At 44.7% G+C, this 15,554-nt stretch overlaps 1 protein-coding gene across 1 annotated transcript in view; it reads right to left on the bottom strand.

Annotated features, from left to right (window-relative positions):
• Window positions 1–12,696, bottom strand: part of NIBAN2 (niban apoptosis regulator 2) — a 54,800-nt gene extending 42,104 nt beyond the window's left edge. Inside the window, exons 1-2 of the mRNA XM_069748365.1 lie at window positions 12,602–12,696; window positions 10,244–10,330 (exon numbers count right to left, since the gene is read on the bottom strand). Of these exons, the coding sequence (XP_069604466.1) occupies window positions 10,244–10,298 (55 nt within the window). The 5' untranslated portion in view covers window positions 10,299–10,330; window positions 12,602–12,696. The remainder of the gene's footprint in view (window positions 1–10,243; window positions 10,331–12,601) is intronic.
• Window positions 12,697–15,554: the final 2,858 nt, after the last annotated feature.

Genomic DNA, 15,554 nt, shown 5'->3' with positions numbered 1-15,554 from the left:
GAATTCATCCAACCCTGCACCTCGCAGACATTTAACTCATCCCTTGAACCAATTTAACCATCGAATGTGTATGGGGGGGGGCTGTTGGATTTCAGTTGTTCCCGCTTTTTGTTCTTGGGTTGATATCTCACTATTAAGCTGTCCATAAATGAAATCGCCAGCATTTGGCAGACTTATATCTCCAGACTGCCCCATGCTCGAGTGCTCGTCTCATCTGAGCGTTCATGTTCATGAGGACGGCCAATACCACATTTTTGGTTTAAAAAAAAAAAAATGGATTGGGCATTGATATTCTAGCAACCCAATCCTTGTAATGTTGTGGGAAGAGTCAGGTGCCCCCAATATAAATCAGTCTAATGTGTGTGGTGGCCCTTGGACATGCAGCTACTTACTCCCCACCCTTCGGTGAGAACATATACACGTTGGGCCAAGCCTTTATGGGCGAGATCGTTACTTAAAGTGTATGGTCAACCTTAGATTGTTCACATGCTCTACCTCTACTGATCTTAAGGTGGCCATGCCTATCAAAGCTGTAGGACAAACCGTTCTCTTGGTCCCCGTTCACATTCTTGCTCAAGTACATATTGGGTAGAGGTGAGTAAGCCGCAGAGGACTGCTTAATTCCAGAGAGAACAAATGGATCAAGCGCTATAATTCAATATGGCCCATTCTTTCCATCCCCTAATAGATGAGTTGGGACACCTCCCTATAAATTAGATGATCGCTCCTAGCCAGTTTGGTTGAATTCACCATTGAATGAGGGATTTTAAAAGGATTGTTTCATCAGCGACTTTTGCTGGGCATGACAAGGTCATAAGTGGAGACAAAGTAGCACAGAGCTTTCCCAGTCCCTCTGCCACTTTATTACATCTATCAGATCGCAACATTCGGACCAGGGTGAGTAATGTAACAACCTTTACATTGGGGGCTAATCAGGAGAGGACATAGGAGAGGGTCCCTGTAGAAGAACAATATATGGGCACTTTGCAGTGTCGTAGCTCGTCATAATGCTCAATTCCACCTGCTTTGGGGTTGGAAGTGGCCCCCTTACCTCCTGGGGCCCTACAACAACAAAAAACAAAACGCTCCACTAATTTAGAAATAAAGAAAACAAAAAGGAACTATAAAGGAATAAGATGATCACTGTCACTGTAATGTCACCCACGGATATCTGACAGTTAATGTTCATTGTCTGCGCTGACATTTCATCAGACAGCGTGGCGCTCTGGAATATAGCTGCCACAAACACGAGTGTAAGCGAGGAGCGGGGGTCTTCAGTACAGCGTCAGGCTTTATGCAGGTCATCTGTACATGAATATATGGAAATATACCACTGGGGGAGAGATTCAAGAGTATTGCTGTACTGGTGAGTGGCGGCACATGTTGGAGTGACAGGAGAGCGTATACTCTGCGTGCTGACAGTTTGGCGACATACCTGTCAGAGTTATAGATACAAGACAATTGGTTCCAGATGAGAACCTCCGTCAGCCGGACCCCTCCAAAGAGGTTTTCCAGACTTCAATGTATGATCCATGGGGGTTCAGCCCTCTCCATTGAGTATATCATTGTGACCCATCCCAGGGTGGTTGCTTTATAGGGGTATAATGCAGACACTTTTCACCCTGCATGTCATATTAAAGTCATCTTCTTTAAAATGAGATCCCCCCCCCCCAGGCAGGGCGACACCCTCTCTTCCGCCCCTATGCAGGGTGACACTCTCCCCCCTATGCAGGGCAACACTCTTCTACCCCTACACAGGGTGACACTCTTCTGCCCTTACGCGGGTCAACACTCTCTCTACTACCCCTACGCAGGGTGACTCTTCTGCCCTTACGCGGGTCAACACTCAGTGCTACCCCTACGCAGGGTGACACTTCTGCCCTTATGCAGGGCAACATTCTTCTACCCCTACACAGGGTGACACTTCCACCGCTACGCAGGGTGACACTCTTCTACCTTTATGCAGGTCAACACTCTCTACTACCCCTACGCAGGGTGATACTCTCTTCTACCCCTACGCAGGGTGACACTTCTGCCCTTACGCAGGGAAACACTCTCTCTTCCGACCCATCAACCGACCCTACGCAGGGCAACATTCTCTTCCACCCCTATGCGACAATTTCACTAATGGAGCGTGAAGTTTACAGAATACTTTCCTAATAATCATCCCCAGAAGGAGTATATTAATTTATGGTAATCCGGCCACACAGAGAGATTTAATATTTTCCTAACCAAGAACAGTCCATAAAATAATAAAAACCATCTGCTGGGCACCCAGCTATGAGCAGAATGCAGTTGAATTGTAGGAACGGGTCTTGTTTTGGAGCCATCTTTGTGTTAAGGATTTCTATTCACCTGCAGGGAAAATGTCTCGCTGCCTGTTGTCTCCTTGGAAAAATTAGCCGTTTTGCTTGTGGTGCCATAGCCACATTTGAAAGTGATGGTTTCTGACGGGAGGACGCCTTCACAGACCTTAACTATGGCAAGTTCTGATGGGAAAATATGCAGATAAAGGGTTTATCCCGCAATTCTCACTTTGGCACAGAGGCGCTGCTGACGTGATGTCTGTTGGCCACTTGGCACTTGTTCTACGCACAATACCTGCCGATACTAGACAAGTATTATACAGACGCCATGTTACCCGCATCTCTTAAGATTTTTATGAGAAAGTAAGAATAAATGGAGGAACTCCGTACAGGGAATCTCTCAGCAGGTTTTTGCTATGTAATCTGAGAGCAGCATAATGTAGCGGCAGGGAACCCGATTCCAGCAATGTGTCACTTACAGGGCTACTTGCTGTAGTTTTGATAAAAAAAAAAAAAAAAACACAGTATCCTCAGCAGGAGATTAATCAGAAGAGGGGCTAGTAAACCTGCTGCTAGGTAGTCCAACCCCACCACCACTGATTGTCAGCTGTGTACACTATGCATAGGCAGAAATCTGTGATGTGGGCGGGGTTATACAGAGCTCCGCATTCAGAGATCTGCAGCAGAGAAAATGGATGTTATCAAAACCAACCAGCAAGTGATGCATTACTGGAATCAAGATATCTGCCCCTATATCATGCTGCTCACAAATGCAAAAATCTAGTTTGAGATTGCCTTTAAGTCATTATGCACATACTGTCTTTTTATTAATCCATGTTATCAGAGGCTTAGCTAGAGAAGGTGGTAAGTGCCAGGGAAGGCACCAATATCTGCCAGGGTACATAGATACAGGGCTTGAGCAAGAAAGTGAATCTTTAACCCAGGCGAGTGAAAAACCTTGGTGCATGACAGAGGAAGCATATGGTGGTAGAAGGAGTGCCCAATGGTCCGCGCACCGTTATACATAGTCACTACATGTGGAAAGGATTTGTGCACGGACCCTGGATAAATAACACGCACCATAATTTACAGCACATATAATGGTACATATAGTGCACCACTGTAATAACAGAAAAAAACTGCTACTAAGCTTGGGTATTTTTCACCTGTTCCACAATGACTGCGTCCATAATTATTGTATTGTGCATCAAGAAGGAAAACTGGAGAAGCTTCAAACTTAAAAAAATAATCCTAATTTTGGAAAATAACGGTAAATGTTGTTCCCCATCAAAACAAACTTAGGACACGAAAGGAAGCGAGCGGTTAACTTGTCCCTTTGTTTCAGCCCGACATTGTTCCCATAGGAACAGTGGCGACACTCATTACTAATCAACCAAGCAACGCGAGCATGTGGGATGGGAGCTGTACGAAACACTAGTTAAGAAAAAAACCTATAACCTATTCTTGAAAGAGTTAATAAGTTTGACAAATGCAATCAGCATATCCAGCAGATCTTATCTTAATGCCTTGTGTTTGCAGAGAAGAATATAGTGTATAGGGTTACATTATGGGTTCGCCCTGCATTCAGTACATATAGCCATTTTCGGTAATATCCCATTGTGCCGATAATCGCTGGGGTAAATGAGCAAAGTGAAAGGCGGCTTCAGGTGCGAAAGTAATCTAACTTGTGGCAAACTTTACAACCTTCTTATCATTTACTGCAGCAGTTGTAGTATTAGACGGTTATAAAACTGTAAAGCATCATTGAGGGGAAAAGAAGGCTTTATTCTGCGACAACCCGAATTATTCGGCTTCCAATTATATCTGTGCATTTACTTGGCGCATTCAGAACTCCTGTAGCAATGATTTGGGAGAAGAGCTGGTGTGCACAGGTGGGATCTTCAGCCTTCAGTCATTTCCTCAGTGGATTATTCCCATATTAAAAGGAATCTGCCAGAAGGTTTTTGCTATTTAATCTGAGAGTAGCATAATGTAGGGGCAAAGAGCCTAATTCCAATGATATGTCACTTACTAGGCTTTGTGTTGCTGTTTCAATAAAATCAGTGTTTTATCAGCAGGAGATTATCACCGCAGGATTAGTTCTCTCATGCCATGTAGTCCTCCATATTCATATGAGCTCTTTATAACCCGGCCCACACCACCGATTGGCAGCCCAATCAGTGGTGTGGGCGGGGTTATACAGATATCAGCATTCAGAGAACTGCTAGATCTGCAGCAGAGAAAACAGGGATTTTATCAAAACTGTACCAAACAGCCCAGTGAGTGACAGCCTGAATCCAGCAATGTATCTGCCCTACATCATGCTGCTCTCAGATTACATAGCAAAAACCTGCTGACAGATTCACTTTAATGCAGCAGAAGTGAAATTGGCTGTGAACCGATTGCAAAAACCCTATGGGATTTGGCTTTATGATTGTACATGGATTGGTGCTGAAATCAGATGGAGGAAAAAGTAGACAAAGAATCAGTGATGTATCGAAAACTCTGGTGACATGCCGTTTGTCTGGGTTTCCAATGTAGGTGTAAATGGCTGTAGCTTTGCAGGTCAAATGCCTAGCTATCCACTTGCAAAAATCATACAGCTCTTAATGAATTGGCCCTGGAATAGACGGTCACAAGTTTTTGCCACCTAATCTGAAAGCAGCATAATGTAGAGACAGGGTCCCTGATTCCAGCGATGTGTCACCTACGGGGTTACTTGCTGTAGCTTTGATAAAATCACTGTTTTATCAGATGCAGATCTTCAGGAGGACTTGTAATCCTGCTTCCAGGTAAGTCCTTTATATGCATGGGCTCAGTCTATCCTCTTCCACACCACTGATTGGCAGTTTTCTGCCTATGCACAGTGTACACAGAAAGCTGCCAATCAGTGGTACGGATAGGTTATACAGAGCTCAGCACTGATAAGATTAGCAGAGCTGCAGCAAATAATGGAGTGAACCCAATAAGTGACCCAGGGCAGGAACCAGGATTTCTGCCACTGCATTAGGTGCCAGATTCCCTATATTGGCTGCACTATATTACCTGCAGACAGACATTATATGAAAAACCTTAAAGCCATTTACAATCCATAATAAAAATCGCACCAATCATCATATCAGCTGCTCGGACAAGGAGGTGCCGATTCGCGTTGGGCTTCTGACAGGTGGCATAGACACTGCTGTACTACTTTAATGGCCTTTTTTTTTACCGTACTTTATTTTCAAAAATTATTAATATTGAATAAGAAAGTTTTTCTGTAAACGCGATAATCCTAGACATCCTAACAGTGAAAGGCCGTGCCTCCGCTACACAAACCTGGAGAAATAAGGGGTAAAAGAGCTGGGGGATCCCAAGATTTGACTTCAGTCTGCACTGAATAAAGTCGCCTTCCCCTCCCCATCCATACCCTGGAATTTCCGTCCTCTGCATCCTGCCCTAACCCATGGAAATGTCTGGCTCCTTCCCCCCTTCTTGCAAATCTCCTACTGACTACGTGGTACTCTTACATGCTCCCACCTCCTGAATAAGCCCGAATTCTAATAGACATACAGCGGGGTATATTCAGAGATCGTAATCGTGCAAACACTTGGCAGAACTTTCAATTTCTTCTGCAGACAAAAGGCATATAAAACGCTGTATTATTAGCATTCGACACTGCTCGGAAGACGCGGAATGACTTGGCCAGAACCGGTAAAGACGATGACCGTGATTGCTCATCCGCACTGGGCCACGTAAGGATCTAACCATGTGTAATGGAAATAGTCATTTCGGACAACGGTCAAATATAAGGAATCTATTTATGCATAGAAATAATAAAGCATAAAAGATATGAAAATGTATGCACTAGTGTAGAAAAATGCCAAGACTGCCCCAACATAGGGTCTACTACTTGGTGGCAAACAATCAGTGCAACTTGTCCTCTCTAGCACGTCCACAGATGAACACTGGGCATTCATACAGAATCGCCTATAGCTACGACATAAGACTCTCGGGCTCCGTGGGGCCACATACAGTACATTGCTATAATAGGGTTGCATTGGGACTAGGGGGCACAAAAATTCCCTTTCCCCTATGAGAAAAGTCCTACCCTTGTGATAGTTGGTGGCCCTGACGCAGATTTTCCATATGGTTGAAGTTAGGCTTGCAAGCATGGCGTTCCTTAGTCTGCAACGATGCACAGTAATGGAGAAGTACACAATATATCCCTCCGTTATGGGGATGGAGAAGATTTTTAACAATTCTACTGAGAAAATCCTTAGAAAATTTGGCCTTATGGGGTCTTCTCACCTAAGGGTATGTGCACACAACATCTTTTCCAGGATGGTAATCTCCACAAGTTCTTTAAGAGGAAGACTTTACCTCTTTTCCTTTAGCGTTTCTTAGCGCTTTTTCAACATTTTTGGCAGCTGGCGGTTTCAGAGCGTTTTTCCAGCGTTTTTGTAATTGGAATTTTTTTTTTTTTATAACTCCATTGCCATTCAAAAATGTACAGTATAGAGCGTCCTCAGAGGGGGAAGATGTCTGAAAAATGGTCAGGTCATTTATCCGCTTGGCATCTTTGAAAACCTGAAGCAGTTAAAATATGCCCAAAATACTGAATCTATGCACAGCAATCTTTTGCGTTTTCTATGGGGGTTTTTTTTTTAGGTCGTTTTGGTTCTCACCCACCTGAAAAAGACGTACTGTGCCCATACCCTTAGAAATGGATATCAATTATCGATAACTGTCTAGAGAAAAACGTATTCTTCACAGGCTGAAAATCTTTACTGTACGAGCAGAGAGACTGCAGATTCTTTGCAGTAAGGGACTTAAAACTCTCTGCCACATGATGCAGATGTTGTAATTGTTAATTCACTAAACTCAGGGACGGCCTGGACGCCTTTCTTGATACATAGACTATCACAGGTTATGGGTAGATTCTATGATGGGATGTTGATCCAGGGAACTAGTCAGATTTCTGTATCTGGAAATTGAATTTCCCCCCTAAATATGGATCAATTAGCATCTTCTCCATGGAGTTTTTGCATCCTCTGGATCAACGTGTTGGGTTCAACTTGATGGCTTTGTGTCTACTTTCATCCTCCAGCACTGGGATACTGATTGTGGATCCTTTGTACAGGTCACCAATATCAGATCAGTGGGAGTTTGACATTACAGAACCCCCGCTGTTTGTTGCTCCTGCTTCCACCAAAAGTAGTGTATGGATCTCCCATTGATCTGATATTGAGAACCCATCAACATCAAAGTCCTGGACAACCCAATTAAAGTGCATATTAGTGCTGAGCAAATTTACTCAGATAAGTCGTTATCAGACAGAGTGTCTTCGGCGTGCTCGAAAAATATGTTAGAGTCCCCACAGCTGCATGTCTCGCAGTTGTTCATCAGCCGCAGCCCGCAACATATGCAGGGATTGCCTAACAATCCATCCTATTGGAATCTATGGGTGATTTTTTCTTTATTTTATAGCCCGGCAGCTCTCACTCCTCCTATTTCCACATGAATTACATCACACACATATACCAATAGTTCTTCCTTCGCTCCAGCATGCTCCAGGTACTCCTTTCCTGTACAGCGATGATTACATTCGTCACTAACTATCTCCTGTAGGTGGATGACACATAAACTATCAAAAACCCCGCTGCTTTTAATAGGTTCCCATGTGGGAAACGGCAGCGGGTAATTACGACACAACCTTCCCATCCCAAGATTTGTTTCAAAGTCTCCAAGTTCACAAGACGAGCCTTGTTTTCCAATGTCAGGCATCATTACACCACAAACCAACCTAGCTATTATTCCGCGCAGTCATAGAAAGCTCTTATTGCGCAGGGAAGAAAATGGCAACAGTAAAACTGAAATAAGCGGCTAAATGACCTCCATCGACCTTCCTGCAGCCGCGTAGCTGTAATAGGTTTTAGATCATGCAGCGTGAAGGTGAGACAATGAAACGTCATCCACAACACTGCTGATATGGTCTTGAGATGACATTTTTCCTCCATAAAATCTGCTGCATATGTTGTGTGTGCACATATGCTTAGATTGGATTCATACACTATGCATTTTTTTCACCACGGGTTTGGCAGCAACAAATCTTCTGTGACATTTGCATGCAATGGGATGGAAACCAGAGTCACCCATGTCAGATTGGCTGTATAATCCTTTGTGAAAGTTTCCCCACCTGATATTAATGTCAGCAATTTGTGTTGTTAAATCTGTTGACAAATCAAATTTAAATGACATTTCCCTGCTGGATACATCCAATGGATATCTACTTGTCTACTTTTGCCATGTACAATCCCAAAGTGTCTGTCAGCCATATCCTCCTTCTTCACCTCTCGCTTCCTAAAACTCAATGTAGACAAAACCGAACTCTTCATCTTTCCCCCTACCTGACCTATCTATTATGGTAAACGGCATCACGCTCTCTCCCGCACCTGAAATCCGCTGCCTCGGGGCAACTCTCGACTCTGCCCTGTCCTTCAAATCGCACGTCCAAACTCTTGCCACCTCCAACTCAAAAATATTGCCAGAATCCGTTCCTTCCTCAGCCCACAATCTACCAAAACTCTTGTGCATGCCCTCATCATCTCCTGCCTCGACTACTGCAACACCCTCCTCTGTGGCCTCCCAGCTAACTCTCTTGCACCACTCCAGTCTGTCCTCAACTCTGCTGCCCGGCTAATCCACCTCTCTCCTCGCTACTCCCCTGCTTCTCCCCTCTGCAAATCCCTCCACTGGCTCCCAATTCCCCAACGAATCCAGTTCAAACTACTAACACTGATCTACAAAGACATCCACAACCTGTCCCTTCCCTATATCTCTGAACTAATCTCCCGATATCTTCCCTCACGTAATCTCCGATCCTCCCAAGACCTCCTACTCTCCTCCACTTATTCGTTCCTCACACAACCGCCTCCAAGATTTCTCCCATCCTCTGGAATTCCATGCGTCAACATGTCCGACTATCCACCACCCTCGGATCCTTCAGACGGAACCTGAAAACCCATCTCTTCAAGAAAGCCTAAAGCCTGCAATAACCATTCTGCCACCTCGCCAACGCCAAAGCCGCCGCCTCGCCATCGCCAGAGCCGCCTCGCCCCTACCTTTTGCCTCTTCCCCACTATCCCATAGAATGTAAGTCCACAAGGACAGGATCCTCTCCCCTCTGTACCAGTCTGTCACTGTAAACTTGTTTACTGTAAACGATATCTACAACTCTGTATGTAACCCCTTTCTCATGTACAGCACCATGGAATTAATGGGGCTATATAAATAAATAATAATAATGTACAAAATGGTTGATAAACTGTATAGATCCCTCGTGATGACCCATTTACCCAATGCAAATTTTCTTTTCAAGGGGTTGTCCAGTAAAAAAAGTTATATTATTGGTCAGTTGGGGTCCGACCGCTGAGATCAGCATTGATCGGCAAAATGGAGAACATTGATTGGAATGTTGCGAATGGATCGCAACTCCATTCATTCCGGCCGAGCATGCGCAGGCAGAGCTTGCGCACTGCCGATCCATTCTAATGAGTAGAAAAGTTGCCCTGGGGAAATCAGTGTAGGTCCCAGTGGGCAGACCACCACAGATTAATAAGTTAACACTTATGCTGTGGATAGGTGATTACTACTTCTAATTGGAAAACCCTTTTAAATCTCAAAAATTATTGTGTCACAAAATGAAGGTGTTCCTCAATGATTTACCTTCTTTATACAAACAGACACCTGCTATACATTCACTTAAGAATCTATAAAGTGGCCAGCACCCACTCATTCCCTAAGGAAAGATGTTCTACAAGACGGCACCACTTCACACAAAGAACCCACGCAAACAAGAAACGAGAGGTGCAAAAGACATTCCAGTCTGTAAGAAAATCTCTTCCTCTGCTCAGTCATCGCTGCCAGAAGGTGACTTTAGCGGCATGCAGACTTACCTGTAATGTACTGACGTCTGCCTTCATCCAGGTGACTCGATATAACATCCCCCATGGCCTACTACTGGTGATCACAGCAGGTCCTGCCTGGGAGACACAGATGAGATTTAGAGGAGGTATCAATGCTGAGATCCGAGGGTGGTGTGGAGAGGTGGGATTAGCCGAGGATTGTGGTGGGAAGTGGGTGTGAATTGGAGAGGCAAGCGAGTTGTCATGGCACTGAAGACAAAAAAAGATGGCAAGTGAAGAGAATATGAGATTTTCATGAAAAGAAAGAAACAGGAAGGTGGTGATGTAGGAGATAGCTGGCGCGAGAAAATGCTAAAGTAGACAGACGGTGCCAAAAAGTTAAATATAAAAGATGAGTAAAAGCACATGGATGAAATAAAGGCGTAAAAAGCATAACAGGCGCCAACCTTCATTAACTATAGATAACTGGAAAATGGGGACCACTGGGAAAAATCTCCAACAGGGCCCCGGACTTCTCATATGGGCCACAGAGACCTTTTGGGTCACTCTGGGGTCCGGGATGTGACTATTGCACCCACTATGGGGACACTCCTTCCTGTGGCTTTTATGATTACTTTTCAACATGGTCAGTGAGGTCCGAGGAAAAGAATCACGGATTCTGGGGATATTTTATCGTCCACAGACTTCTATGTCAAGTTCATATATATAAGCACATATAAACAAACACTGCCGCCCCCTGTATATGTGATCAGCCCCAATACCACTACTGTGCCCATTAAAACACTGTGGATGTATTCTCAGTTGGGGACATTTTTTCCCTTAATTGCATGAATTTAGGACTAAAAATCTTATTTTGGGGCTTTCGTTAAAAATGTTACATTCAACGTAAAGTGTTCTGTGGTCATAAAATCAGCTGAGAGGAGCTCAGAAAAAGACAGATAAGAGTTACAAAATCTATTTCTTAAAGGGAACCTGTCACCTGTATTTGGCGGGACTGGTTTTGGGTAATATGGGCGGAGTTTTCGGGTGTTTGATTCACCCTTTCCTTACCCGCTGGCTGCAATATTGGATTGAAGTTCATTCTCTGTCCTCCGTAGTACATGCCTGCACAAGGCAATCTTGCCTTGCGCAAGCGTGTACTATGGAGGACGTAGAATGAACTTCAATCTAATATTGCAGCCAGCGGGTAAGCAAAGGGTGAATCAAACACACGAAAACTTCGCCCATATGACCCAAAACCAGTCCCGCCAAATTCAGGTGACAGGTTCCCTTTAAATAACGCCATTATTTCCACAGCACTTTACAGACATTATCACTGTCCCCTATAGAGCTCACAATCTAGTTTCCCTATCGTTATGCCTTTGGCGTGTGGAAGGAAACCCACGCAAACACGGGGAGAACATAAAATCTCTCTGAATATTGTCCTTGGTGGGATTTGAGCCCAGGATTCCGGCGCTTCAAACAAAAGTGCTAGCCACTGAGCCACCGTGTCAGATCCTGCTCACTGATGGATTCTCAATTGACTCACTGGGCAGCCAGCGATAGTGAAAACAAAAGGCCCGAATACTCGCTATATAAAAAGGTCCCCAAAAAATGTTGTGTAAGGTAGATATACCCTCTAAGTAAAACAACAAAATATCTACATTTGAGCATTTACAATACAACTACAGACAAAATCTGAATTATTACATCCCCTTTAGCATGTCTTTTTTTGTTTTTGTTTTTTTTTTTTTGCATAAGCGCCACATGTGATTTGTTAGTATAGCAGTACAAAAAAAAAAAAAAAAAAAAAAATAACCCCTACTGGCCAAATGTACTGTAAAAAAAATAAAATCCTGATCTGCCAATAAAAACAAACATAGGTGGACATCCAGCATGCGGATGTGTTAAGCTGCCATGCCAAGTTTCAGGCTTGCTCATCGTAAGAGCGTGGTTTCTAAATGAAGGGTGGCATGACCAACGAAGGGTGGCATGACCAACGAAGGGTGGCATGACCAACGAAGGGTGGCATGACCAACGATTCACAGGGTTAAAGCAAGCAGAGCATGGCTTCTGAGTAAGAGACAGGGGGGAGACGGGTCTGGCTGCTTCCCAGAGAGACAGTCTGAGAGCAGACCTCCACACCCAGGCTGTCTCATTCATTGTGTGACTCATTCCTTGTCTCCATATATACGGTCCATATGGGACACGGCGTAGAAGCCCCAAGTGTTCCCCAGTCCCTATATCCATCCAGCTGTGGGAAATCACAGACACTGGAGTGGGTAGAACTTTGTCAGTCCCTAGCACATGCCCACAGTCCTGACCTGTCTCCCACACACCCTGTATAGCGCCTGCTGCCCCCTACCATACCCCTGATGTATGGCCCCTGGAGCAGGGCTCAGCACTTACCCAGCTGGGGAGCCTGCCTGTCTCAGTGTGACACACCCAGCAGTCTCTGTGCTCTCAGCCTCTGCTGCCACCTCCCAGCCTCTGCTGCCTCCTCCCAGCCTCTGCTGCCTCCTCCCAGCACAACACTCCCTCCAGCTCCTCTCCCCTCCCTAGTCCTCTCCACAAACATTTCTCTATCTCTTTATTTTCTCCAAGGCTTTAGCAGCAAGAAACAATGTGACAAACTCTGACATTATGTGACTTTTTTTGCAGCAAGTTTTTTTTAATAATAATTAAGCTTTTATTAAACCTGCTATGTAAGGGGCCTGTAAAAAGAAGGCATTGACCTTGCAATAAACCTGCACATGGGTATTCCCTCTCCGCAGTTACGACAGTACAAAATTATGGTCGTTGGGTCTCCTTTTGACATCGGAGGTGAAAGCGTTAAAATGATAGTCGTGAAAATTCCAAAGCTGACGGAATTTTTTTTTATCGTGTTAATTCAGATATCACTGATTTTTCTCGTAAGCTAAAAAAAATGGACCGATTTTGGATCAGATTTTCATCAGTGTCAGTTTTTACCTTTGTTTTTTCTCATATGCAGAATAAACTGCCGAAGGTTTCTCAAGTTTCTGCTATCAGTCAGTAACAAACGGATGCAGCTGAGTGCGCTCTCATTATTACGGACCCATAGACTTTCTTCGGCGAGTTTGATCTGTGACTTGGATCAGGGTACGTTCCCACGGTCAGTAAACGCTGCGGGTTGGATGCTCCGTACATCCACAGCGTCCAGATGTTACAGCATAGTGGATGGGATTTCAAGAAATGCCATGTCCACCGTGCGTACACAGAAGCCCGCAGATCACCCGTGGAGACGGACATGCGGTGCGTCTTTCCAGACCGCAGCTTGTCAATTTATTTTGCGGAGACGTGAGTCTCCGCAAGATAAATATCACCCGTACAATATATTGGGTGCGGTGATTCCACACGGTTCAATGAACACATGCGGAATCACCTGCGTTCAAAAGCCGGCAGCGCACCAGATATGAGCTGCGTCCGCTTCCGATTCCTTACCATGGGCACATACCCTCAGTGTTTTGGTGCGGATCATTGGGTCCACAAAAATACACGAACATGGGAACAGCTCCATAGACTAATAGGTACTAGTTATATCTGGGAAAAATGTAGCTAAAAATCATATGTGAAGAACGGATATCTTAATGAGCCCCATGTTAATAACGGAACCGGCAGGGCTTTTTAGACGAGCTGAGAAAATAGAGTTGGTGTGACGCAATTCACAGGAGCCGATCCATCGGACACATCAATAATCTGTGCAGGAGCCCTGATAATCACCTCCTAGCAACTGGCATCCGTGGCTCTTTTGATTAGCCTGCCTGGCGCAACAGTGACGCACATGTGTGCGACTTCATTAAAACTCCAAGTTGCCAATAAATCTCATATACATTTTTTGGGACACACAACTTGATGTCGTGCAACCAAATCTGTGGTGCAGCCAGGGGCATAACGACCATGGTTGCAAAGGTTGCGACCGGGCCCGTGTGGGTGGAGGACCACCAACGCCAGCACAATTTTCATCTGGTTGTGCGTCCTTCAGCTGAAGTGTATTGCGGCGCACAGACCCATCATTAGAGGCCAGCAGCTGAAATCGGCTTGCACATGACAGGGGGCTCATGGCCATGACGTCATGTTCTCCCAGCACTTGCACACTGAAGTCAGCCGGCAGTTTCAGAAGAGGACGCCGCGTGGCGGGGAAGCAGAAGGAAGGTGAGTATAATTGGTTATTTTTTTCTATGCATTGAAGAACAGCGAGGAAAAGGGAAAAAAGGATGATCATACAGTCCAGAATTATGGTGGGAAAAATAGCATCTTTATTGTATAAAAGGCATGGGGAGTTGAAACAATGTGAAACACAAGATATACGGTACATAAAAATCACTAAAGGACTTACAGAATCCAAATGAGCAGCATATTCAGTCATATAAATATAGAACACTGCATAGATCCCACAGGGTTTAAGGTATATCAAATTATATACTAAGTCAGTGGGACTTAAAGTATCGAACTGTATGACCCCTGCAACATGGTGTAGGTAGAAACCTCATAATGCATTAATAGATATACCGTAACCAGCAAAGACTCTTTCCCATAATATTTAATAGTAAAGTGCAATAACATATATAGGGGAATAGGACCAGCTGAGTAAAAAGGAGTCTTGGGGTTAATATCTGGGAGTTAGCACCAGCAGGGGCTCACAGGGTCCGCTTGTCCACCCCTATGCGCATTTCAGATGGCACCTTCGTCAGGGGTTTGCTGTATCAGTGCAGTGTGGCATGTAGGCGATCGGCCTGTGACACTGCTGAGGTGTTATGGAATCCCAGGTTGCTTTGATAGCAGCCTCCAGCTTGTCTGCATTGTTGGGTCTGGTGTCTCATCTTCCTCTTGACAATACCCCATAGATTCTCTATGGGGTTAAGGTCAGGTGAGTTTGCAGCCTATCAAGCACAGTGATACTGTTGTTTTTACACCAGGTATTGGTACTTTTGGCAGTGTGGACAGTTGCCAAGTCCTGCTGGAGAATGACATTTCCATCTACAAAAAGCTTGTTGGCAGAGGGAAGCATGAAGTGCTCTAAAATTTCCTGGTAGACGGCTGCGCCGACTTTGGTCTTGATAAAGCACAGTGGACCTACACCAGCAGATGACATGGCTCCCCAAACCATCACTGATTGTGGAAACTTCACACTAGACCTCCAGCAGCTTGGATTGTGGCCTTTCCACTCTTCCTCCAGTCTCTGGGACCTTGATTTCCAAACGAAATGCAAAATTTACTTTCATCTGAAAACACCTTGGACCACTGAGCAACAGTCCAGTTCTTTTTCTCCTTGGCCCAGGTAAGATGCTTCTGGCGTTGTCTATTGGTCATGAGTGGCTGACACAAGGAATGTGACACTTGT

Source organism: Ranitomeya imitator, chromosome 2, assembly GCF_032444005.1.
Source record: "Ranitomeya imitator isolate aRanImi1 chromosome 2, aRanImi1.pri, whole genome shotgun sequence".
Taxonomy (NCBI): Eukaryota; Metazoa; Chordata; class Amphibia; order Anura; family Dendrobatidae; genus Ranitomeya; species Ranitomeya imitator.
This window is presented reverse-complemented; position numbering and strand designations above follow the sequence as displayed.